This window comes from Heptranchias perlo, chromosome 33 (genome assembly GCF_035084215.1).
Source record: "Heptranchias perlo isolate sHepPer1 chromosome 33, sHepPer1.hap1, whole genome shotgun sequence".
Taxonomy (NCBI): Eukaryota; Metazoa; Chordata; class Chondrichthyes; order Hexanchiformes; family Hexanchidae; genus Heptranchias; species Heptranchias perlo.
The window spans coordinates 26,937,956-26,959,993 of NC_090357.1; the positions used below are offsets into that span (position 1 = coordinate 26,937,956).

Below are 22,038 nucleotides of genomic sequence, written 5' to 3' on the forward strand. Positions count from 1 at the left end.
CGGTTGGTGTAGATTGTTGGATAGTATCGGTTGGTGTAGATTGTTGGTAGTATCGGTTGGTGTAGATTGTTGGATAGTATCGGTTGGTGTAGATTGTTGGTAGTATCGGTTGGTGTAGATTGTTGGATAGTATCGGTTGGTGTAGATTGTTGGTAGTATCGGTTGGTGTTCATTGTTGATAGTATCGGTTGGTGTAGATTGTTTCGTCGTGGGGTGAACGTGGACTCAGTTAAAGCAATAAGAAAAATAGTTGGATTTTGGAGTCAGACTGGCTCAGTGTCGAGGCAGGAGGTTTGCGATAATGCTCTGGGGGGAGAGTCTAGTTCACGCATATAATTGACAAGCTGAGTGAGACTGGCTGAAGGGGTTTTCCTTTAATTAGTATGGCCTTATAAAATACTTAAAAACCTCATAAAGAGCACGAAAATATTAAACTCCGGTCTGCTGCTATTATTTGTGGGCTGTCTACTTTCATCCACCATTAACCACTGCATGAGGGATTGAAACTTGTATGAGAGGCAAAATCAGATGAAAATTCAGGCAGCACGTAGAGTGAGCCTGTTCCGTCTGTAAAGAAATTCTCAGTGTGAGAATTCCCACAGAGGTGGATTGGCCGTGGGCTCTGCTCATCTCTGATGTTCTGCTGCCAGGTTACCCTGCAGTTCGAGCTGCTCTTTTGAGCCATGAGCCTGAAGCTGGGAATTCCCTGGTTACAGTGTTTAGCAGATGCTGTGTCCTGCACATCTGCTCCCTATACTGGCCCAGTACATCCACTCCCTATATTGGCCCAGCACATCCACTCCCTATACTGGCCCAGCCCTGATACTGACAAACTGATTCAGCATTGGTCTGGGTCCTCTCAAGAGTGGCACATCACTCATACTCTCCAACACTAATGAAGTACTGATGCTCCCAGCACTCGTACTACTTACACTGATACTTCCAGCACTGGTATAGCATTGGTGCAGCACTAACACTCTCAATACTGGCAAGGTATGAATGCTCTCAAACCTGGTTTAGTACAGGTAGTCTCAATACAGGTACAGCGCAGGTATTTCCGTTACAGGTGCAGAGCAGCTACTCCCAGTGCTGTACGATACAGTTCCGCTGGTTTCGTACAGGGACTCCCTATATTGGAAGAGTGCAGTTACTCGCAGGACAGGTGTGGTGTTGGTGCTCCCAACACTCCTGATGCCGATCTGGGCATCCACACTGAGGACACCTATGGGCTGGCCTGTGATGCCACCCATTGTTGATTGGCCTGTTAGCAATCACCGACCACACTCCCACGTGAAGTATGTCCGACCAGGTTCCCTGCTGCAGCCTATGGAACTGAATCCCAGCAAGCTTTGGGGAAATGGGAGAGAAAATTGGGGAAGAAAGTTACAAAATAAAGCATTTAAGAGAATGATTTCCTTTGAAGAGGCAATTATGCAAAGCAATCAGGTCCGATACTCCTAACAGGTTAGATCTATCAAACGTCTATTCGAGAAGCTCTACTGCTTTGTCAAGATCTATATTTACAGTATTCCTAAAGGTGCCTACAGTACAATCCCAGATTCTTTGCAAGGAATTGGCTTTCACACAGTTGTTAATTTTTCTAGCTGCCAGATGGTTCTCCATCTCTCATCCCCGGTGGCCCTATTTGACATCTGTTTGCCATTAATATTAAACAGTTACTCAGAAGAAAGATTCCCCCTCTGATCACATACCGATTCACTGCAGCATGAGCTAATAATGTGCCAGGAGCCCAGTGGGTTACAGGGCCTCAGTGCAGTTCTACTCTTGGAAACATATTTGCATAATTATTGCATAAGAAATTAGTTGCAGTACAGAGGAATGGAAATCGGCATTCATCGCTCACAAAGTTACGATAGCACATTCCATAGCAGCAACTTCATAACAGTACCAGGAAACTTAAATATCAGCAACATGCTTTGGATAAAAGGCAGCTGCACTTCCTGGGATCACTTCAATGCACATCGGGCCAGTCACAAAAACAACAACATCAAAAACAACTTGCATTTATATAGCGCCTTTAACATAGTAAAACGTCCCATGGCCCTTCACAGGAGCGTAACCAGACAAAATCTGACACTGAGCCACATGAGGAGATATTAGATGGGTGAACGGGACTTGGTGCGAGTTAGGATACGGGGCAGCAGAGTTTTGGATGAGCTCAAGTTTACGGAGGGTGGAAGGTTGGAGGCGGCCAGGATACCTTTGGAATATTTGAGTCTAGAGGTCACAAAGGCATGAATGAGGGTTAGTTTTAATTAACAGGCTGGCCTTAAACATGATAACACCTCAACGTCACAGTCTTGTCTTGGCCAGTTGCAACAACTCTCTTCCTTCCAGGTTTTTCCACAGTCCCATCATCTCAGCTTTGGTGTTCCACATGGTCTTTATCCAATTGGGAATCATTCCATCATCTCCTGAGGCACAGATACACCTTTCCATTGTAATCCTCTCACTGTAAACACTCTCGGCTCTGAGTCAGAAGGACATGTGGTCAGAAGGACATGCGGTCAAGTCCCACTCCAGGACTTCAGCATATAAATCTAGGCTGACACTTCAGCGCAGTGAGGGAGCGCCGCATTTTCATGGTACCATCTTTTGGATGAGACGTTAAACCAAGACCCTGTCTGTCTGTTCAGGTGGATGCAAAAGATCCCATGTCATTTTTTCAAAGAAGAGCAGGGGAGATCTCCAAGTTTAATAGGCAGCATTGTCCCCTTAATCAACAAAACAGGTTTGATGTGGAGATGCCGGCGATGGACTGGGGTTGACAAATGTAAAGAATCTTACAACACCAGGTTATAGTCCAACGATTTTATTTGAAAATCACAAGCTTTCGGAGGCTTTCTCCTTCATCAGGTGACGAAGGAGAAAGCCTCCGAAAGCTTGTGATTTTCAAATAAAATCGTTGGACTATAACCTGGTGTTGTAAGATTCTTAACAAAACAGGTTAACTAGTCATTTATCTCATTGTTATTTGTGGGAATCTGTTGTGCGCAAATTGGTTAGCCTACATAACAGAAGTGACTACACTTAAAAAGTAATTTGTTTTTATTTGTTCTGTGGATTTGGGTGACACATGGCCTGTCCCTAGTTGCCCTGAGAAGGTGGTTGTTGGCCTTCTGCTTGAACACTGCAGTACTTGTACTGATGGTGCTCCCACAATGGTTTTAGGTGGGAAATTCCAGAATATTGACCCAGTGATGATGAAGGAATGGTGATAAATGTCCTAGTCAGGATGGTGTGGGACTTGGAGGAGAACTTGGAGATGATGGTGTTCCCATGACATTGTTGCTCTTGTTCTTCATGGTGGTGGAGGTGGCAGGGGAGGGAGGTGCGAAGTAACCCTTGTGATCCTGCAGATCGTACATACTGCAGTCACAGTGTGCTAGAGGTGGAGGGGGTGGACATTGAGTCCAGTGGCATGAGGGTCAATCAAATGAGCTGCGCTGTCCTGGATAATGTCATGCTTCTTGAGTGTTGTTTGCTGCTGCACCTGTCCAGGTGAGTGCTGAGCATGCTATCATGCTCCATCATAATTGAGCCTTCTGGAAGGAGGAAAGGCTTTGAGGGGCCAGGAGGTGAGCCACTCATTACCGATTACCCAACCTCTGCCCTGCCCTTGTAGCCACGATGTTAATATGGCTGGACCAATTAAGCTTCTGGTCACTGGTGACTCCCAAGATGGTGGGTGACTCAGTGATAGTGATGCCATTGAAGATCAAGGAGAGATAGATGGGCTCCATGAAAAACACTTCCAATTGGAACAATTGGGGTTGGATTTTCTTAAAGCAGATGGCATAGTGGAAGAAAAAGTAAGGGATATTGGTCAGGGAGGCCTACCGTTGCATCTCTACCAAAACCTAGATTTTCCGCCCCTCCATCGCAGCAGGGAAGGCCACTCCGCCACAATTCCTAGCCTTCTGCCGCTGATACCACTGACCCCGGAAGGGGGGGGGGGATAATGGCAGAAGGCTTGCTGAACTCCCTTCAGAAAGATGTCCCAGTAATGGCCAACTCTCCCTCACCTAAGTCCTTCACTTTTCTAGGCCTCAGCCCAGTCCAAAGTCTAAAAAAATAAATTCCATCTCTACCTCTTCTGCCCCCATTAAAGCTTGACCCCTGCTCTTAGAATCATAGAAAGGTTACAGCACGGAAGGAGGCCATTCGGCCCATCGAGTCCGCATCCTGCGGCGCATGTATCTTCCTCCTTGTCATTGGCAGGTTCCCTCCTGGCAAAAGGGATCCTGCTGGGAGCCTGCTCTACGTAGGTAATAATCTCTGGGCCAGAACAATGGATCAGGGTCACGGTGAGGTCCCAATCCTGACTGAGGTTCCTTCAGCAGGAGGAAGGAAATCTAGGCCCAATTCTCTCAACGTTTTCTCGCATTTCCCAAAGAAATGAGCCATTTCCACCTCCTCACTGGCAAAGTCCGCACTCATCTGGGTACACAATCCTACATGTTGCTTTGTGAGTGCAGAGCCAGAGCCTAATCAATTTTCACCCATCGCCACTGAACAGACAGCAATTTCTGTTGTTTTCGAATCAACGCTTTTCCCAAGGTCCAAAGCTCACCGGTAATATTCCAGAAACACATCAAATTAAAGTGAATTGTTGAGCAGCTGGAAAATGCAAAAGCAGCTCACATCGGAGGGCAAAAAGCAGACGGACATCTTAACACCATAGCTTACACTGGCCTGTGCCAGATACTGAGCATCTGTTACCATCATTCTTAAAATTCAGGTCAAAAATCAGGTCAAAGAATTACTTGTAAAGTCTTAACAATGTTTACTGATAACACCATCAGTAGAACTGCTTGGCAGGGATTATTGAGTGACAGTGTGAGAGAGCTGGATTAACATCAGTAGAGATAGAGTCAGTAACACAGAGTGCTGGGGAGGAGTTACTGAGTGACAGTGTGATCGAGCTGGATTAACATCAGTAGAAATATAGTCAGTAATACAGGGTGCTGGGGGAGGGATTACTGAGTGACAGTGTGAGGGAGCTGGATTAACATCATTAGAGATACAATCGGTAACACAAGGTACTGGGGGAGGGATTACTGAGTGACAGTGTGAGGGAGCTGGATTAACATCAGTAGAGATACAGTCAGTAACACAGGGCGCTGGGAGAAGGGGGAGTGGGAGTCTGGCAGGTTTGAACGGTGGAATGAAATTGTGCAGAGGGATCTTAATGGGGCTGCAGAGGACTGGAGAAGGTAGGAGCTACAGCCTTTGTAGGCCTTGGCAGCGACTGAGGCCTAAAAAGGGAAATGCTAGGGGCCAAATTGAAGGGAGAAGGGGCTAGGCCCCCTTCCTCCATTTGCAGACATTGGGGCCTTTACCCCTGCCATCTCAGGCCTTCCATAAGAACATAAGATCATAAGAAATAGGGGCAGGAATAGGCCATACGGCCCCTCGAGCCTGCTCTGCCATTCAATCAGATCATGGCTGATCGTCAACCTCAACTCCACTTTCCCACCCAATCCCCATATCCCTTGATTCCCCGAGAGTCCAAAAATCTATCGGTCTCAGCCGTAAATATACTTTTTTAAAATTCATTCATGGGATGTGGGCGTTGCTGGCAAGGCCAGCATTTATTGCCCATCCCTAATTGCCCTTGAGAAGGTGGTGGTGAGCCGCCTTCTTGAACCGCTGCAGTCCTTGTGGTGAAGGTTCTCCCACAGTGCTGTTAGGAAGGGAGTTCCAGGATTTTGACCCGGCGATGATGAAGGATCGGAGATATATTTCCAAGTCGGGATGGTGTGTGACTTTGAGGGGAACGTGCAGGTGGTGTTGTTCCCATGTGCCTGCTGCCCTTGTCCTTCTAGGTGGTAGAGGTCGCGGATTTGGGAGGTGCTGCCAAAGAAGCCTTGGCGAGTTGCTGCAGTGCATCCTGTGGATGGTACACACTGCAGCCACTGTGCGCCGGTGGTGAAGGGAGTGAATGTTTAGGGTGGTGGATGGGGTGCCAATCAAGAGGGCTGCTTTGTCTTGGATGGTGTCGAGCTTCTTGAGTGTTGTTGGAGCTGCACTTATCCAGGCAAGTGGAGAGTATTCCATCACACTCCTGACTTGTGCCTTGTAGATGGTGGAAAGGCTTTGGGAAGTCACGAGGTGAGACATTTACCACGGAATACCCAGCCTCTGAGCTGCTCTTGTAGCCACAGTATTTATGTGGCTGGTCCAGTTAAGTTTCTGGTCAATGGTGACCCCCAGGATGTTGATGGTGGGGGATTCGGCGATGGTAATGCCGTTGAATGTCGAGGGGAGGTGGTTAGACGCTCTCTTGTTGGAGATGGTCATTGCCTGGCACTTGTCTGGCGCAAATGTTACTTGCCACTTATGAGCCCAAGCCTGGATGTTGTCCAGGTCTTGCTGCATGTGGGCACGGACGGTTTCATTATCTGAGGGGTTGTGAATGGAACTGAACACTGTGCAATCATCAGTGAACATGCCCATTTCTGACCTTATGATGGAGGGAAGGTCATTGATGAAGCAGCTGAAGATGGTTGGGCCTAGGACACTGCCCTGAGGAACTCCTGCAGCAATGTCCTAGGGCTGAGATGATTGGCCTCCAACAGCCATTTCCATCTTCCTTTGTGCTAGGTATGATTCCAGCCACTGGAGAGTTTTCTCCCTGATTCCCATTGACTTCAATTTTACTAGGGCTCCTTGGTGCCACACTCGGTCAAATGCTGCCTTGATGTCAAGGGCAGTCACTCTCACCTCACCTCTGGAATTCAGCTCTTTTGTCCATGTTTGGACCAAGGCTGTAATGAGTTCTGGAGCCGAGTGGTCCTGGCAGACTCAACGACTCAGCATCCAGAGCCCTCTGGGGTAGAGAATTCCAAAGATTCACAACCCTCTAAGTGCAGAAATTCCTCCTCATCTCAGTCGACCCCTTATCCTGCCCACTAGTTCTGGACTCTCCAGCCAGGGGAAAAAACCTCTCAGCATCTATCCTGTCAAGCCCCCTCAGAATCTTATAGGTTTCAATGAGATCACCTCTCCTATAAGCCCATTCTACTCAACCTCTCCTCATAGGACAACCCTCTCATCCCAGGAATTAATCTAGTGAACTTTCATTGCTCCGCCTCTATGGCAAGTATATCCTTCCTTAGATACGGAGACCAAAACAGTATGCAGTACTCCAGGTGAGGTCTCAACAAAGCTCTGTATAATTGTAGTAAGACTTCCTTACTCTTGTACTCCAACCCCCTTGCAATAAAGGTCAACATGCCATTTGCCTTCCTAATTGCTTGCTGTACCTGCATGCTAACTTTTTGTGTTTCTTGTACGACAACACCCAAGTCTTTCTGGACACCAACATTCATAGTTTCTCACCATTTAAAAAACATTCGGTTTTTCTATTCTTCCTACCAAAGTGAATAACCTCACATTTCCCCACATTATACTTCATCTGCCACCTTCTTGCCCACTCACTTAACCTGTCTATATCCCTTTGCAGACTCTTTGTGTCCTCCTCACAGCTTACCTTCCCACCTAGCTTTCTATGTCAGCAAACTTGGATACACTACACTCAGTCCCTTCATCTAAGTCATTAATGTAGATTGTAAATAGCTGAGGCCCAGGCACCAATCCTTGAGGCACCCCACTAGTTACAGCCTGCCAACCTGAGAATGATCCATTCATCCCTACTCTGTTTTCTGTCTGTTGACCAATCCTCTATCCATGCTGATATGTTACCCCCAATCCCATGAGTCCTTCTCTTGCATAACAACCTTTTATGTGGCAACTTATTGAAAATCCAAATATATTACATTCACTGATTTCCCTTTATCTGCCCTGTTAGTTACATCCCCAAAAAACTCTAATAAATTTGCCAAACAAGATTTCCCTTTCATAAAACCATGTTGGCTCTGCCTAATCATATTATGATGTTCTAAGTGCCCTGTTACCACTTCCTTAGTAATGAATTCCAGCATTTTCCCGACGACTGATGTCAGGCTAACTGGTCTGTAGTTCCCTGTTTTCTCTCTCCCTCCTTTCTTGAATAGCGAGGTTACATTTGCTACCTTCCAATCCACTGGGACTGTTCTCGAATCTAGGGAATTTTGGAAGATCAAAACCAATGCATCCTCTATCTCTGCAGCCACCTCTTTTAGAACCCTGAGATGTAGGTCATCAGGTCCAGAGGATTTATTGGCTTTTAGTCCCATTAGTTTCTCAAGTACTTTTTCTCTACTGATATTAATTACTATAAGTTCCTCACTCTCATTAGCCCCTTGGTTCCCTACTATTTCTGTTAGACTTTTTGTGACTTCTACTGTGAAGACAGATACAAAATATTTGTTTAACGCATCTGCCGTTTCCTGATTCCTCATTATAATTTCTCCTGTCTCAGCCTCTAAGGGACCAACGTTTACTTTCGCTACTCTCTTCCTTTTTACATACTTGTGGAAGCTCTTACAATACTTTTTTATATTTCTTGCTAGTTTACATTCAAATTTTATTTTCTCCCTTTTTATCAATTTTTTGGTCATCCTTTGCTGGTTCCTAAAACTCTCCCAATCCTCAGGCTTACTACTCTTCTTGGCAACATTGTAAGCATGTGGTTCCTGGGAGTGGCAGTAAGAGGGGCAGACAAAAGGTCAGGGAGACTGGACCCCAGCCCCCTCCACTAGCATTTAGATGTGGCAGGTGGGGAAAGGGCAGCCAGCTACGGTTCTAGGGGGGTTAGTTGCGGGGGGGTTTGTGAGGGAAATCCAGGGCGAGTGCGGGAGGCCTCACCGACCGATTTCCCTACCGTTCCCGCCATGATACCAGCACGGAGAGACTGAGAATGGAAAGATCTGCCAAAAGTCGAACTGTTTACCAACGAGAAGAGATAGGTGTAGGCTGAGGAAGAGAATGACACAAACCAACTGGACCCTACCTCAGACAAAGATCGATTTCTCGCAACCAACTTTCCAGCGAGTCGCAGGCTAAAATTTCCCACCCTGTGCTCTCTGGAAGCACGAGAGTGCAGAATAGGCTCTGGATTTCAGGGAGTATAGTATGTAGCTGGGATGACAAGTAATCTGATGGCAGGTTGAGGTAACATCGTAAACTCAGAGATGCAACTCAAAGCTCCCCTGATGGCTCAGTGAGTGAAGGCGCCATCTGGTGTAAGACCGAACTGTACAGATTGAGACGGTCTCAGGTCAACCGTCTGCTGTGCTGAGTGAGCTAATCTCAACTGGAGAGGAAGTGAGGGAGCAATTTACAGTTCCTTAACATTTTATTATAAAGCGTAAAATGTGGAGCTGTAAGCAAGTTTTGGATAGTAGTCTGCTATTTCAACATTTTAAAAAGAAATGAGCAGAGACACAGCAGTGGTTTACTGGGAGGGTGAGCTGGGCGCAGATGAACTAAGTGCAGAATAAAACAAAAAATACTGAAATGAAAGGAAGCCCGACTCCATCCTTACCTCAGCTCATCTGCTGCTGAAACCCTCATCCGTGCCTTTTTTAACCTCTCGATTCGACTATTCCAATGCTCTCCTCGTCGGCCTCCCATCTTCCACCCTCCGTAAACTTCAGCTTATCCTAAACTCTGCTGCCCGTATCCTAACTCACACCAAGTCCCGTTTACCCATCACCCCTGTGCTCGCTGACCAACATTGGCTCCAAGTCCGGGCACGCCTCAATTTTAAAATTCTCATCCTTGTTTTCAAATCCCACCAAGGTCTCGCCCCTCCCTATCTCTGTAACCTCCCCCAGCCCTACAACCCCCTGAGACCTCTGCGCTCCTCCAATTCTGGCCTCTTGCGCATCCTCGATTTTCTTCGCTCCACCATTAGCCTTCAGCTGTTTAAGCCCCGAGCTCTGGAATTCCCTCCCTAAACCTCTCCGCCTCTCTACCTCTTTCTCCTCCTTTAAGACGCTCCTTAAAACCTACCTCTTTGACCAAGCTTTTGATCACCTGTCCCAATATCTCCTTATGTGGCTCGGTGACAAATTTTGTTTGATAACGCTGCTGTGAAGCGCCTTGGGACGTTTTAATAATTTAAAGGTGCTATATAAATGCAAGTTGTTGTTGTTCTTAAATATCCCTTTGAAAAGCAAACAAGTGTACAATGTGAAGAGGATGCGATGGCTATATGAGGAGATCATTCAACAGCCAGCACTCAAAAAGAGTATTTTGAGAATTATAAATGGAGTAGCACCCCTTCAGGTAGAGAAAGATATTAAGTGCAGTCACTGTTAACAAGTAAATATATTGAGGAAGCTAAAGTGGATCTAGAGAGGAAGATAGTAGAAAATTGGACAATGGGAAGGAAGGTTTTGCTTATGTTAGGAGTCAAAGCTCAATGATGGAATAAGTAGGAGTATTACAAGGTGACTCGGGGATAGCTATAGATGATGCCAAAGGCAAGGCAGAGGATTTGAGGAGATACCATGTATGTGTTTTTAACTGAGAAGGATCTGCCCCTATCCTAGCAAATAGGACTTAAACCTAGACAGGATGCTTGAAATTAAAAGGGCTCAAGGTAGAAAAAGTGCTTAGTTTACCTGAGGGTGCTGACGGAAATGGCCAGGGTCCTTATTTGATGCCCTAGTGGATATTTTTAGCAGCTCACTGAGAACTGAGGTAGTACCAGAAGATTGGAGAAGGTCGCTCGTGATTAAAGTCAAATCCTGGGATTTGTAGCCCGATGTGCAAACTTTGTGCTGGGGAACTTAATGGAAGGTATCATAAAGGATGCCATAAATGGGTATTTAGAATTTAAGGGTGTTTTGCGGAGGTTCCCAACATGGCTTCGGAAAACAGGTGATGTTTGGAAAACCTGATCCAGTTTTTTTTGAAGAGGTGATTAAAATGGCGGATCGAAGAGACATTTAGGAAATCATCTGCAGCGATTTCGATAAGGTGCTGCACGAGTCATGATGCATAAAAATGAGGTCTCATGGTGTGGGGGGGTCAAATGGGAGGATGGATAACAAATTGGCTACGGGACCCCAACCACAGGCAGCTTTAAATGGAGTCGACTCCCAGTGGGGTCCAATCACCAGGGTTCAGCACCAGTTTCCCTTCTATCATCATATCATTGTAGGTACAGCACAGGAGGAGGCCATTTGGCCCATCGTGCCTGTGTCGGCTCTTTGAAAGGGCTATCCAATTAGTCCCACTCCCCTGCTCTTTCCCCATAGCCCTGTAAACTATTTCCCTTCAAATATTTACTCTGTCCTACTCCTGCTCCCATCCCTTCTGGTCTTATTACCCAATTCTCTTTTGAAAGCTACTATTGAATCTGCTTCCACTGCCCTTTCAGGCAGTGCATTCCAGATCATAACAACTCGCTGCGTAAAAAAATGTTTCCTCATGTCGCCTCTGGCTCTTTTGCAGATCACCTTAATCTGTGTCCTCTGGTTACCGACCCTTCTGCCAGTGGATACAGTTTCTCCTTATTCTGTTCATTATATTCACTAATGATCTGGAGGAGGGTACAGACGGCACAATATTTACACTTACAGATGACACCAGAGGCGGAAGCAATAGAAGAAAGAAATAGACTGCAAATTGACTTGGATAGACTGAGAAGTGGGGCCAAGATTGGTTTTCAATATAGGCATGTGTGCAGTTCTGCACGTGGGCACACTTAAGGCCGTGGAATAGAACAGGAGTCCACACCACTTAAATATAACTGGCACACAGTCCTGTTATATTGATTGATTATTGATCAGTCCCTTAAGGTTCAAGTGCATTTAGAGTCCAGTTTTGGTCCTCCCATCTCAGGAAGGACATTGTGACTCTGGAGCAGGTGCAGGGAGGGCAACAAGGTTGACCCCTTACATGAGAGCATTGAGCTATGAAGATTGACTAGGGAGTGATCGTTGAATGCTCCCTCAAAGTTTCGGTGTAGTGTCAGGCCAAGGAAACTAGGGTCTTGGGCTGCACAGACCATCCATTACAAAACAAGGGCCACAAGATTAGACATAAGGCTCTGGCCAGACCTCATTTGCAGTACTGAGTATAGTTTTGGTCCCCTAACCTCAGAAAGGACATTGAGATTCTGGAGAAGGTACAGAAAAGGAGACCAAAGGTAATCCACTGTCTGGTAGCATTGGGCCCTGAAGAGAGGTTTGATGCCATAGGGTTTTACTTGCTGAAAAGACAAAGACATGGAGGGGACTTGATCTCAGAATTTTAAGGTATTGAAGGCTTGGGCAACATGCAAGTAGATAATGTGCTTGAGGTGATGGAGCCCACCCATATATACTGAGGAAGCAGGATGTGAGGTCAGAAGGCTGAAGTCCAGCATTGGGGTGGAGAGTGGGAGGGAACGGCAGTCTAAATCAGTCCTGATCATCTTCAGGATAGAAAATCGGAGGGACAGAAAGTAGCGCAGCCCCAAGGAAACGTTGAGGTAAGATTATTTTCATTATAGTTTCTGAAATCCAACTCTTACCATTCAGGCATCAGTACGTCACCCAGCTCCCTCCTGGGTGCCCTGCCCTGGCCACCCACCCCCTCTGGTGTAACGTGTTTACCGTGACATAACTGCAGGGTGTCCAAATTATGGCCTCTGGGCCGTATCCAGACCGGCAAGCCCTGGCCCTCGAAGTCCAGGCAGCTCAGTTCTATATTTCCCACTCACTGGTTTGTCCTGTTTGAATTTGGTGGGCCTGGAGGTTTGAGAAAGGGCTGTTCTTAGCGCTGTTGCCTCATTGGTGGATAAATCCTAAATCGGAACACTGAGGGGGCGATTAGCAGAGGGGATAGCGAATCGGCAGACCGTTTTACTCCCCGCCTGATTTTCTTTTCCGGTGTAAAATGGGCTGTCGATTCGCTAGTGCCCCTTTTACTCAACTGCCAGAAAACAATCTCACCTCCTGGGATCTGTTGGAATCAGCAGCTTGAGGTATGTGTATATTAATGGGAAGAGGAATTTCAACATTAGGGCCCAGAAATTTGGCCGTACAGCACCCGAATTTCAGGCACTAAATGGCCTCCTAAGCCTCCAATATGGCGGGCAGATAGCGCACACTCGTTGCAAGCCGAAAGTGCGCCACAATTTGCATATGCAAATAAGGGGCCTCATGCCTGTTTGAGGCTCCAACTGCAAGATTGGATTTCCCTGATGCAGCCAGTGCGAGTGCCCGCTGCACTCAAGGAAACCAGGTCTACATGCAGCCTAAAGGTGGTCCTTAATGGGACTGCTGCAAGCCACACCCAATAAGGTAAGAGTTTAAAATAAACTTACCTGAATGTGGAGTCAGGAGAATCAAGATTGGTTCTCCCGGTCAATGCCGGCCTCCACTACCTCTCCATCTTCCCGCCGATCACTGCCACTACCTCCTAATCCAGTTACCTCCCCCTCCTCATCCCTGCCTTACCTCCCACCCTCCCTTCCTCACTTACCTGAGGGCTTCTGCGACACTAACAGGGGCCCAATCTTCGATCGCGCCTCGCCTGTGAGATATCTGTGGCTCTTGGCAACTCACCGCCTCCCTATAATTGAGGCCCAAGGCTCAATATTGGGGGTGCCCCAGGCCGCACCATTTAGGTGCAGGGATTGTTCCCTGCACCCCATCCAAAAATGGGCAGGCTCGAACTTCTAGGGTACTGTGTGACACCTGAGGCTCCATGGTAAAACATCTTAGCAGTTCACAAACACAAATCACTTGGACACGCTTGCTGTACAGTGGAAATCCAATCGGCACACACCCATGTAGTAAGGGGGTAGGTTTCCAACATGCCACCGGGTGTAAAAGTGGCATTGCACATTGACTGCCCATTATAGAAACCTCAACGATTTTCACTTCTACTGACTTCAATGGATAACGGACGGCACGCGTTACACCCTTGGCAGCAAGTTGAAACTCTACCCCGAGAGGTCCAAAGTATCTGTCGCACTGACCACGGTGGCAGAAGCAATAATGTATGTGGAAGGTGAGATACCAGAATGGCAAAGGTTGAAATGAAAGGCTTAGAGTGGAACAGACAACTCACGTTGGATATCGATTGTGACCTCGGCCTCTCTCCCCTCCGGGACCGCTGCGTTCTTCGCTCTGCAAATGATGCGCTGCCCGTTTTCGATTTCGGACGGCGGGATGTGCAGGCTGCTGATGATGCTCTCGCGCTTCCCGTCCTTCAGGAGTCTCTGTGGGAGAAAATGATTGAAATGTCAGCCATGGCTCACTGGGTAACACTCCCGCCTCTGAAGTCAGAAGGTTGTGGATTCAAGCCCCACTCCAGAGACCTAATACTGCAATGCAGTACCGAGGGAGTGCCGCACTGTTAGAGGTGCTGTTTTTCGGATGAGATGCTAAACTGAGGCCCTATCTGCCGTCTCAGGTGAAGGTAAAAGATTCCATGGCACTATTGGATGAAGAGCAGGGAGTTCTCCCTGGTGTCCTGGCCAATATTTATCCCTCAACCAACATCACTAAATTGGATTATCTGGTCATTTATCTCATTCCTGTTTGTGGGATCTTGGTTGCCACGTTTCCACGTTTCAACATTACAACAGTGACTACATTTCAAAAAGTATTTAATTGGCTGTCATGCACTTTGGGACGTCCTGTGGTTGCAAAAGGCGATATATAAATGCAAGTTTTTCTTTATGGTGTGTGCAGTGGGAAACTCTGCAATGTCACAATAATTATATCATACACACAGCAAAACTGTGGACAGAAAGGCAGAACGTTGACGAACAGGCAGAGGATTCAGAGACAAGCAACACGAGTGAAGAATGCTGAAAAATGTGGAGTTGGAATGATGTCGAATGTTCTGCCTGGATCAGGACTGCTCTGAGCTGCAAGTTAAAGACAGACTGTTCGTGATGCTTAGTTCCAATGCCATTAACTTGCTCACCCTGCAACTCAATTCAGACAAAAACACTCAAAGGAAATGAAATGACAACTACTTTTTGTCCAAGTCATGACAGTTTAGGTGTGAATAGAGAATACAGCTCCGTCTCAGCATTCACCTCACAAATCGCCTTCTCTGTGCTACACTTAATGGCTGACCTGTTCACTCTTTCCCATTCTCTTTTTTTTCCTCCATATCAATGGGCTCTTCCACTCATCATCTAACCCTTCCCATGCTTTTGTTGGTGATTCCACTCTATATTCATTAACTTCCTTTAGATGGCACAACATCAGTGCTCAAAACTCTCCCAATACACTGGCTGAATCTTGATTTCCTCCATACCTTTCACGTCTCTTGCAAGTCCAAACAACACCTACCCCCTCTTCGCTTTTCTTCTTACATTGACATCCTTGGCTTCACAATAACATCTGATCTCAAATGGAATCCTCACATCTCCTCCATTGTTAAAGCCGCCTCCAAGTAACTTTAGGTTGGGAATTTCCTCAGAATTTCCTCCTGCTCCGTCACCATAATTTCGCCAGAAGTGTGGTTGGAAATCTCGGGGTAAAGGAGTCAGAAGATCGTGGGCTCAAGTCCTAATCTAGAGACTTGAGCCCACAACGTAGGCTGACACTCCAGTGCAGTACTGAGGGAGCACTGCACTGTCGGAGATGCCGTCTTTTGGATGAGATGTTAAGCCGAGGCACTGTCTGCCCTCTCAGGTAGATGTAAAAGATCCCATGGTACTATTTGAAGAGGAGCAGGGAATTCTCGTGAGTGTCTTGGCCCAATATTTACCACTCAACCAACACCTCTAAAACAGATTATATGGTCATTATCACATTGCTGTTTGTGGGATCTTGCTGTGTGCAAATTGACTGCTGAGTTTTCTCACATTACAATAATGATTACACTTAAAAAAAAGTACTTAATTGTCTGTAAAGTGCCTTGGGACATCCTGAGGTCATGAAAGGCACTGTGTAAATGCAAGTCTTTCTTTCTTATGTCTTTTATCCCACCTCACCCCATCCCACTGCACTCCATACCCTGGTCAGTTTTCCTTCTACCACAGTGTGAAACTATTTGTCCGTATGTTGCTGTCGGGCTGCTATCCTCACCTTTACGTAGGTGGCCCCGCTCAGGGGCTCTCCGTCTCGTATCCAGGTGATAACGGCGGCTGGTTTGGAGTTGTCCGCGCGGCACGTCAGGTTTAGCGAGTCACCGACCTTCAGGCTGACGACAGGCCCGCTGCTGATCACCGGTTTGTCCGGAGGTACTGCAACAAACGGAGCAAATACAAGCATGAAACCACTGCCCAATGACAAAGGCACCTCAGTAAGCACAGGGTTAGAAGGTTCAACCCCCTGTAATGTGGATTTCCCAATACTATTATAGCCCTGGAACTCAGTCACAGCTCTAACCCACTGGTAGTCACTCTATTACTCTCTGTGTAACTCACTGCCAATCTCTCTATTACTCTCTGTGTCACTCACTGCCAGTCTCTCTATTACTCTCTGTGTCACTCACTGCCAGTCCCTCTATTACCCTCTATGTAACTCACTGCCAGTTCCTCTATTACCCTTTGTCTAACACTGCCAGTCCCTCTATTACTCTCTATGTAACTCACTGCCAATCCCTCTATTACTCTCTGTGTAACTCACTGCCAGTTCCTCTATTACCCTTTGTCTAACACTGCCAGTCCCTCTATTACTCTCTATGTAACTCACTGCCAATCCCTCTGTTACTCTCTGTGTAACTCACTGCCAATCCCTCTATTACTCTCTGTGTAACTCACTGCCAGTCCCTCTATTACTCTCTGTGTAACTCACTGCCAATCCCTCTATTACTCTCTGTGTAACTCACTGCCAGTCCCTCTATTACTCTCTGGGTAACTCACTGCCAATCCCTCTATTACTCTCTGTGTAACTCACTGCCAATCCCTCTATTACTCTCTGTGTAACTCACTGCCAGTCCCTCTATTACTCTCTGTGTAACTCACTGCCAATCCCTCTATTACTCTCTGTGTAACTCACTGCCAATCCCTCTATTACTCTCTGGGTAACTCACTGCCAGTCCCTCTATTACTCTCTGTGTAACTCACTGCCAATCCCTTTATTACTCTGTGTGGCTTTTGATCTTGGAAAGGAGGCATCTGAGAGGTGATCTGATAGTAGTATAAAGGATTGTTAAATTCAACTGTGGGAGTAGCACTAGGGGACACAGCTTCAAAATAGCGAACAGTAATTTTGGTATCAATAATCAGGAAATTCAGAGTGATCAACATATGGAATAAACTTCCAGATAGAGTTGAATCATTTATGAAACAATTGGATAGTACAATGGGTGGTCATTAGGATCTCTCTGGATGGATAAATTAAGATGGGCCAAATGGCCTTACATAGAAATTGCTAGATGAAAAATGACCATGGTCCATCTAGTTCACCGTCTACCATCCTGGTCATCACATGATACAACAATAATGGAGTTGACTAATCAAAGCAATCGATCTCTATCAGTGAGTCTACAACAGACCCAGACATGAGGCGAGGAAAACCCCCAGTGGTGGAGAGATTTGGGAACCATAGGTCCAAAGTCACCTGTTACACTCACCACATGTCATGTCTCAAATCACTCATAGACTGTATCCCAAAATATGGCCCTCCCCACCTGTGATTATCTTGTGATCTTATCAACCAGCGAGTGGGGGCTCACTGCAAGGCATTAGGGGAAATCGAGGGAAGACAGGAATTGGCCCCTCCCCAGGGCTGCTCTTCTGCACCTCCTAGTGGCCACATTACAGAGTAGCAGTGTCACATGGCAGGAAGCAGGCTGAGTACCTGCCTATATTGTGACCACACTCACTCATACACAAGAGGTGTATGGAAAAAATAAATGTAATAAACGTAAAGATTAAAGAAATTGTTTTTAAAACATTGTGCAGATTTTACTCACAAATCAAGCCATCCACGGATAAACAAGTTGAAAATTTGCCTCCACAGTCGATTTTGATAGGACAAAATGCTCGTGAAATGGGGACTCATCGGTGAGAATGTTTTGTTGAGAATAAAATTAGTGTGCTATTTTAAGAAGTCACCTAAAGTTGCCATGTGTTCCAGTGCTGGCTGTATTATTGTATTAGGCTCACTTTGCATTCATAAAACGTGGTCACCCCATTTATACTCTCAGATCTGAAATTGAGCTCACCAGGGCAATCACAGGAACAGACACTGAATACTCCAAGACATTAACTTCGACTTACTGTCTTATTAACTTTATGGCACAGCTGTTAACATCAGCCAAAGCCTAAAGGTGAGACACTCAGTCATGAGTCACCCATCTGCAGCATCCCCTTACACCAGAAACATTCCATGGTTAATAGCAGCAAGCTGCAGCTGTCAGATTGGCTGCTGGGACAGTCAAATGGCATTAATTAATTCTTCCTCTTCTCTTTTCCCTGTCTTTTTGTCCTTTTCTATCTCTCTCTTTCATACCTGGTGTGGAATTTGCCAAAGTAAGCTATAGAGCAAAGCTATCTTAAACATTCATATCGGTAATGAAAGCCTTCTATTGAAACGGTCCTATAGTTTTAATAGAGGACTTTCGCTGCTGCTTTGGATCCTGGGATATTCCTGTCTCCATAGCATTCTCTTGCTTTCTCTCATTCTTCTGCAAGATATTGTGAGAGCAATGCTGGGGAATTACCAGCATAGTCCGTACATGTGGGAAATCCTCAGGAGACAGATTGCAACGGTTAGGTGTGAGATCCTGATCCTCAGGCGGAGATCCCAATCCCAGGACAGGTGGAACATCCCAATCCTGAAGCGGGACATCCCAATCAACAAGTGGGAGATCCCAGTCCAGAGGGAGAACTTCCAAACAACAGATGGGACATCCCAATCCATAGGTGGGAGATCCTGTTTTTCAGGTGGTTGATCCTGGTTCTCAGATGGGAGAGCGGTTTATCACAATCTCTGTGTGACATTCCTGCTAAATGTTGGAGTGTTGGTGGTTCTGCTTCATAGCCCCTGGTAGGTTAATACTCGTTTTATCTTATTGCTCTTAGGACAATAACGGTGCCTGAATAAGACAGAGGTGATGTAGGGAGTGTAGTGAGAGGTGTGCATCATGTTATGTTATTAATACTTGTCCCAAAAAATAAACTGAGCTGAATGTATTTAAAATGAATCATTTGTGACTCTGGTGTCTCATGGTGTTGGCTTCTTTCCTTCTGTTATGGTACATACGGGGTTAAAAACCACATGCACTGACAGGAAATGGGCAGGTTTATTTTGATAAGGAACAGCCTCAGAATGTAGACATTTCGTCCGATCAGGAATTGGAGAGAAGGTCAGGCCATTCAGTTCAAATTCGAGAATCGTCTGCGTTTCGGAGACACATATTTAAATTTCCTTCGTCCCGGTCATTTTCTGGTTAATTTTTCTCAGCCTGTCTTGTTTAAATTGGGTGGTCTGTCCAAAGACATGAGAGAGAGATAAACAGGCCAAGGAGACTCTGTAAATGGTCAGCGACAACCGCCACACAAAGGTTAATATTCAGAGACCAGTTTATATTGTGCTTTAGCATAGCAGATGCGACTGGTTGTTATTTTTTATCTTCTTAGGATATGCAGTTAAGCCTGTAATTATTGTGTCATTGCTTTCGTTCGTATATCCATTTACTGTTTAATAAATCTCCCTGGTAGCTTTTAGCCTACGCCTTGGTCTAGTGAAGTGTTTACCACCTCTCAAAGTCCGGGAAGATTACGTGATATATCCAGTAAGCCAAAATACATTAAACAGAATTTTCTGCTCAATCCACAGGTTCGCTACAAAGGACCCAGTCAGCAGGCAGGTAAAGGCACACTCTGGCTCTTGGGGAGCAAGTAGGGTTGCCAACCCTCCAGGATTGTCCAGGAGTCGCCAACCCTGTAGTAAACAATAAGGAGGATAGTGACAGCCTTCAGGAGGACATAGACAGACTGGTGAAATGGGCAGACACATGGCAGATGAAATTTAACGCAGAGAAGTATGAAGTGATTCATTTCGGTCGGAAGAATGAGGCGAGGCAATATAAACTAAATGGTACAATTTTAAAAGGGGTGCAGGAGGGAGACCTGGGGGTGAACATACACAAGTCTTTGATGGTGGCAGGACAAGTTGATAAGGCTGTTAAAAAAGCATATGGGATCCTGGGCTTTATAAATAGAGGCATAGAGTACAAAAGCAAGGATGTTATGCTGAACCTTTATAAAACACTGGTTAGACCCCAGCTGGAGTATTGTGTTCAATTCTGGGCACCACACTTTAGGAAGGATGTGAAGGCCTTAGAGAGGGTGCAGAGGAGATTTACTAGAATGGTACCAGGAATGAAAGACTTCAGTTATGTGGAGAGACTGGAGACGCTGTGATTGTTCTCCTTAAAGCAGAGAAGGTTAAGAGGAGATTTGATAGAGGTGATCAAAATCATGAACGGTTTTGATAGAGTAAGTAAGGAGAAACTGTTTCCAGTGGCAGAAGGGTCAGTAACCAGAGAACACAGATTTAAGGTAATTGGCAAAAGAAGCAGAGGCGACATGAGGAAAAATTTTTCTGCAGTGAGTTGTGATGATCTGGAATGCACTGCCTGAAAGGGCGGTGGAAGCAGATTCAATAATAACTTTCAAAAGGGAATTGGATAAATACTTGAAGTGGAAACATTTACAGGGCTACGGGAAAAAAGCATGGGAATGGGAGTAATCGGATAGCTCTTTCAAAGAGCCAGCACAGGCATGATGGGCCAAATGGCCTCCTTCTGTGCGGCATCATTCTATGATTCTATGATTAATCTCCGGGACACTGTTACGAGCAACTCCAGGAGAAAAACCATAGGGGTGGTAAAAATAATTGTGTTTTTTTTAATTCTCTTTGAACATTTTTGTTTATTAGTTATAAACATATTGGAGATAGGAAAAAAGGCTGTTTGACTGACAGCCAAGGATCATCCAATCGGGTAATTAAGAGTCTGTTCACTTTCCAATTCGCCAGGGAACGGGGGGCGCCGTGAGGATGGACATGTCAGGCGACCAATGGCAGGAGTGTGGGGGATGGGGCTGTTTGAGGCAGGAGGTCACGTGACGAAACCTCCAGGAATACGTCCAACCAGAGTTGGCAACCCTAGGAACAAGGAGGTCACCAATGGGAGCGGCCTGAGACCCTGAGCCCAAGAAAAATATGTAACATATATGCTCTGAAAAGTAACACTGAAGATCAAGATTGTTGGAGAAAAAGGCAATTACATCAAGTCTTCCACAAATGCCAACAGAAGTGTTAAATTATTACTCGTGTAGAAAATAATGAAACCCTCCTGATGTGAAATATTTGTCCTGTTTTGCTGTAATCTTTGAGCACTGCAATTACACAGCTCACTGACTGCTGGTAATACCAGCTCCCATTTCTCTCTGATGATCCCACGAGTTCCTCAAAGCCCCGCAGACAAATGCTTGGTGATTTCTTTTCAGTGTGTCCCAGTGGTTTTCGCAGCCCCCTCCCCCATGCACTTAATACTTTTCCCTCTTCTCTTCTCCTGAAGGCGGGGGTGGGGGGCTCTCCCTCGGATCTGGTTGCACAGGGTTGGCAGCCTCCTTCTGGGCCCTGTCCAACTGGCCGTTCTCCAGGTGTGAACCTGGACTGTAAGGCCCTGAAATTCTGTCAGGTCTCCGCCCTCAACCCCCACCCCCTCCCCCCGCCCCCAGGAAACAGCGGGAGACGAGGCATTTCAGTGTGGAATTTCAGTTCCGAAGCATTGGCAGAGAGTGGGATGATGCAGTGATTGGGATTAATGAGGAGAGGCTATATAGAATTACATAGAATGTACAGCACAGAAACAGGCCATTCGGCCCAACAGGACTATGCTCCACGGACCTGCTTATGCTCCATGTGAGCCTTCTCCCACCCTTCTTCATCTAACCCCATCAACATATTCTTCAATTCCTGTCTCCCTCATGTGTTTATCTAGCTTCCCCTTAAATGTATCTATGCTATTCACCTCAACTGCTCCTTGTGGTAGCAAATTCCATATTCTAACCACTTTACGGGTGAAGAAGTTTCTCCTGAATTCCCTATTGGATTTATTAGTGACTATCTTATATTTATGGCCCCTAGGTCTGGTCTCAACCGCAAGTGGAAGCATCGGGCGCTAAATTGGGCCGTGTAGCGCCCGTTG

At 46.1% G+C, this 22,038-nt stretch overlaps 1 protein-coding gene across 1 annotated transcript in view; it reads right to left on the reverse strand.

The window, feature by feature from the left end:
• kirrel3a (kirre like nephrin family adhesion molecule 3a) overlaps positions 1-22,038 on the reverse strand; it is a 441,035-nt gene that overhangs the window by 102,659 nt on the left and 316,338 nt on the right. The window contains exons 4-5 of the mRNA XM_067970790.1: positions 15,957-16,114; positions 13,978-14,128 (exon numbers count right to left, since the gene is read on the reverse strand). Coding sequence (XP_067826891.1) covers positions 13,978-14,128; positions 15,957-16,114 — 309 coding nt within the window. The remainder of the gene's footprint in view (positions 1-13,977; positions 14,129-15,956; positions 16,115-22,038) is intronic.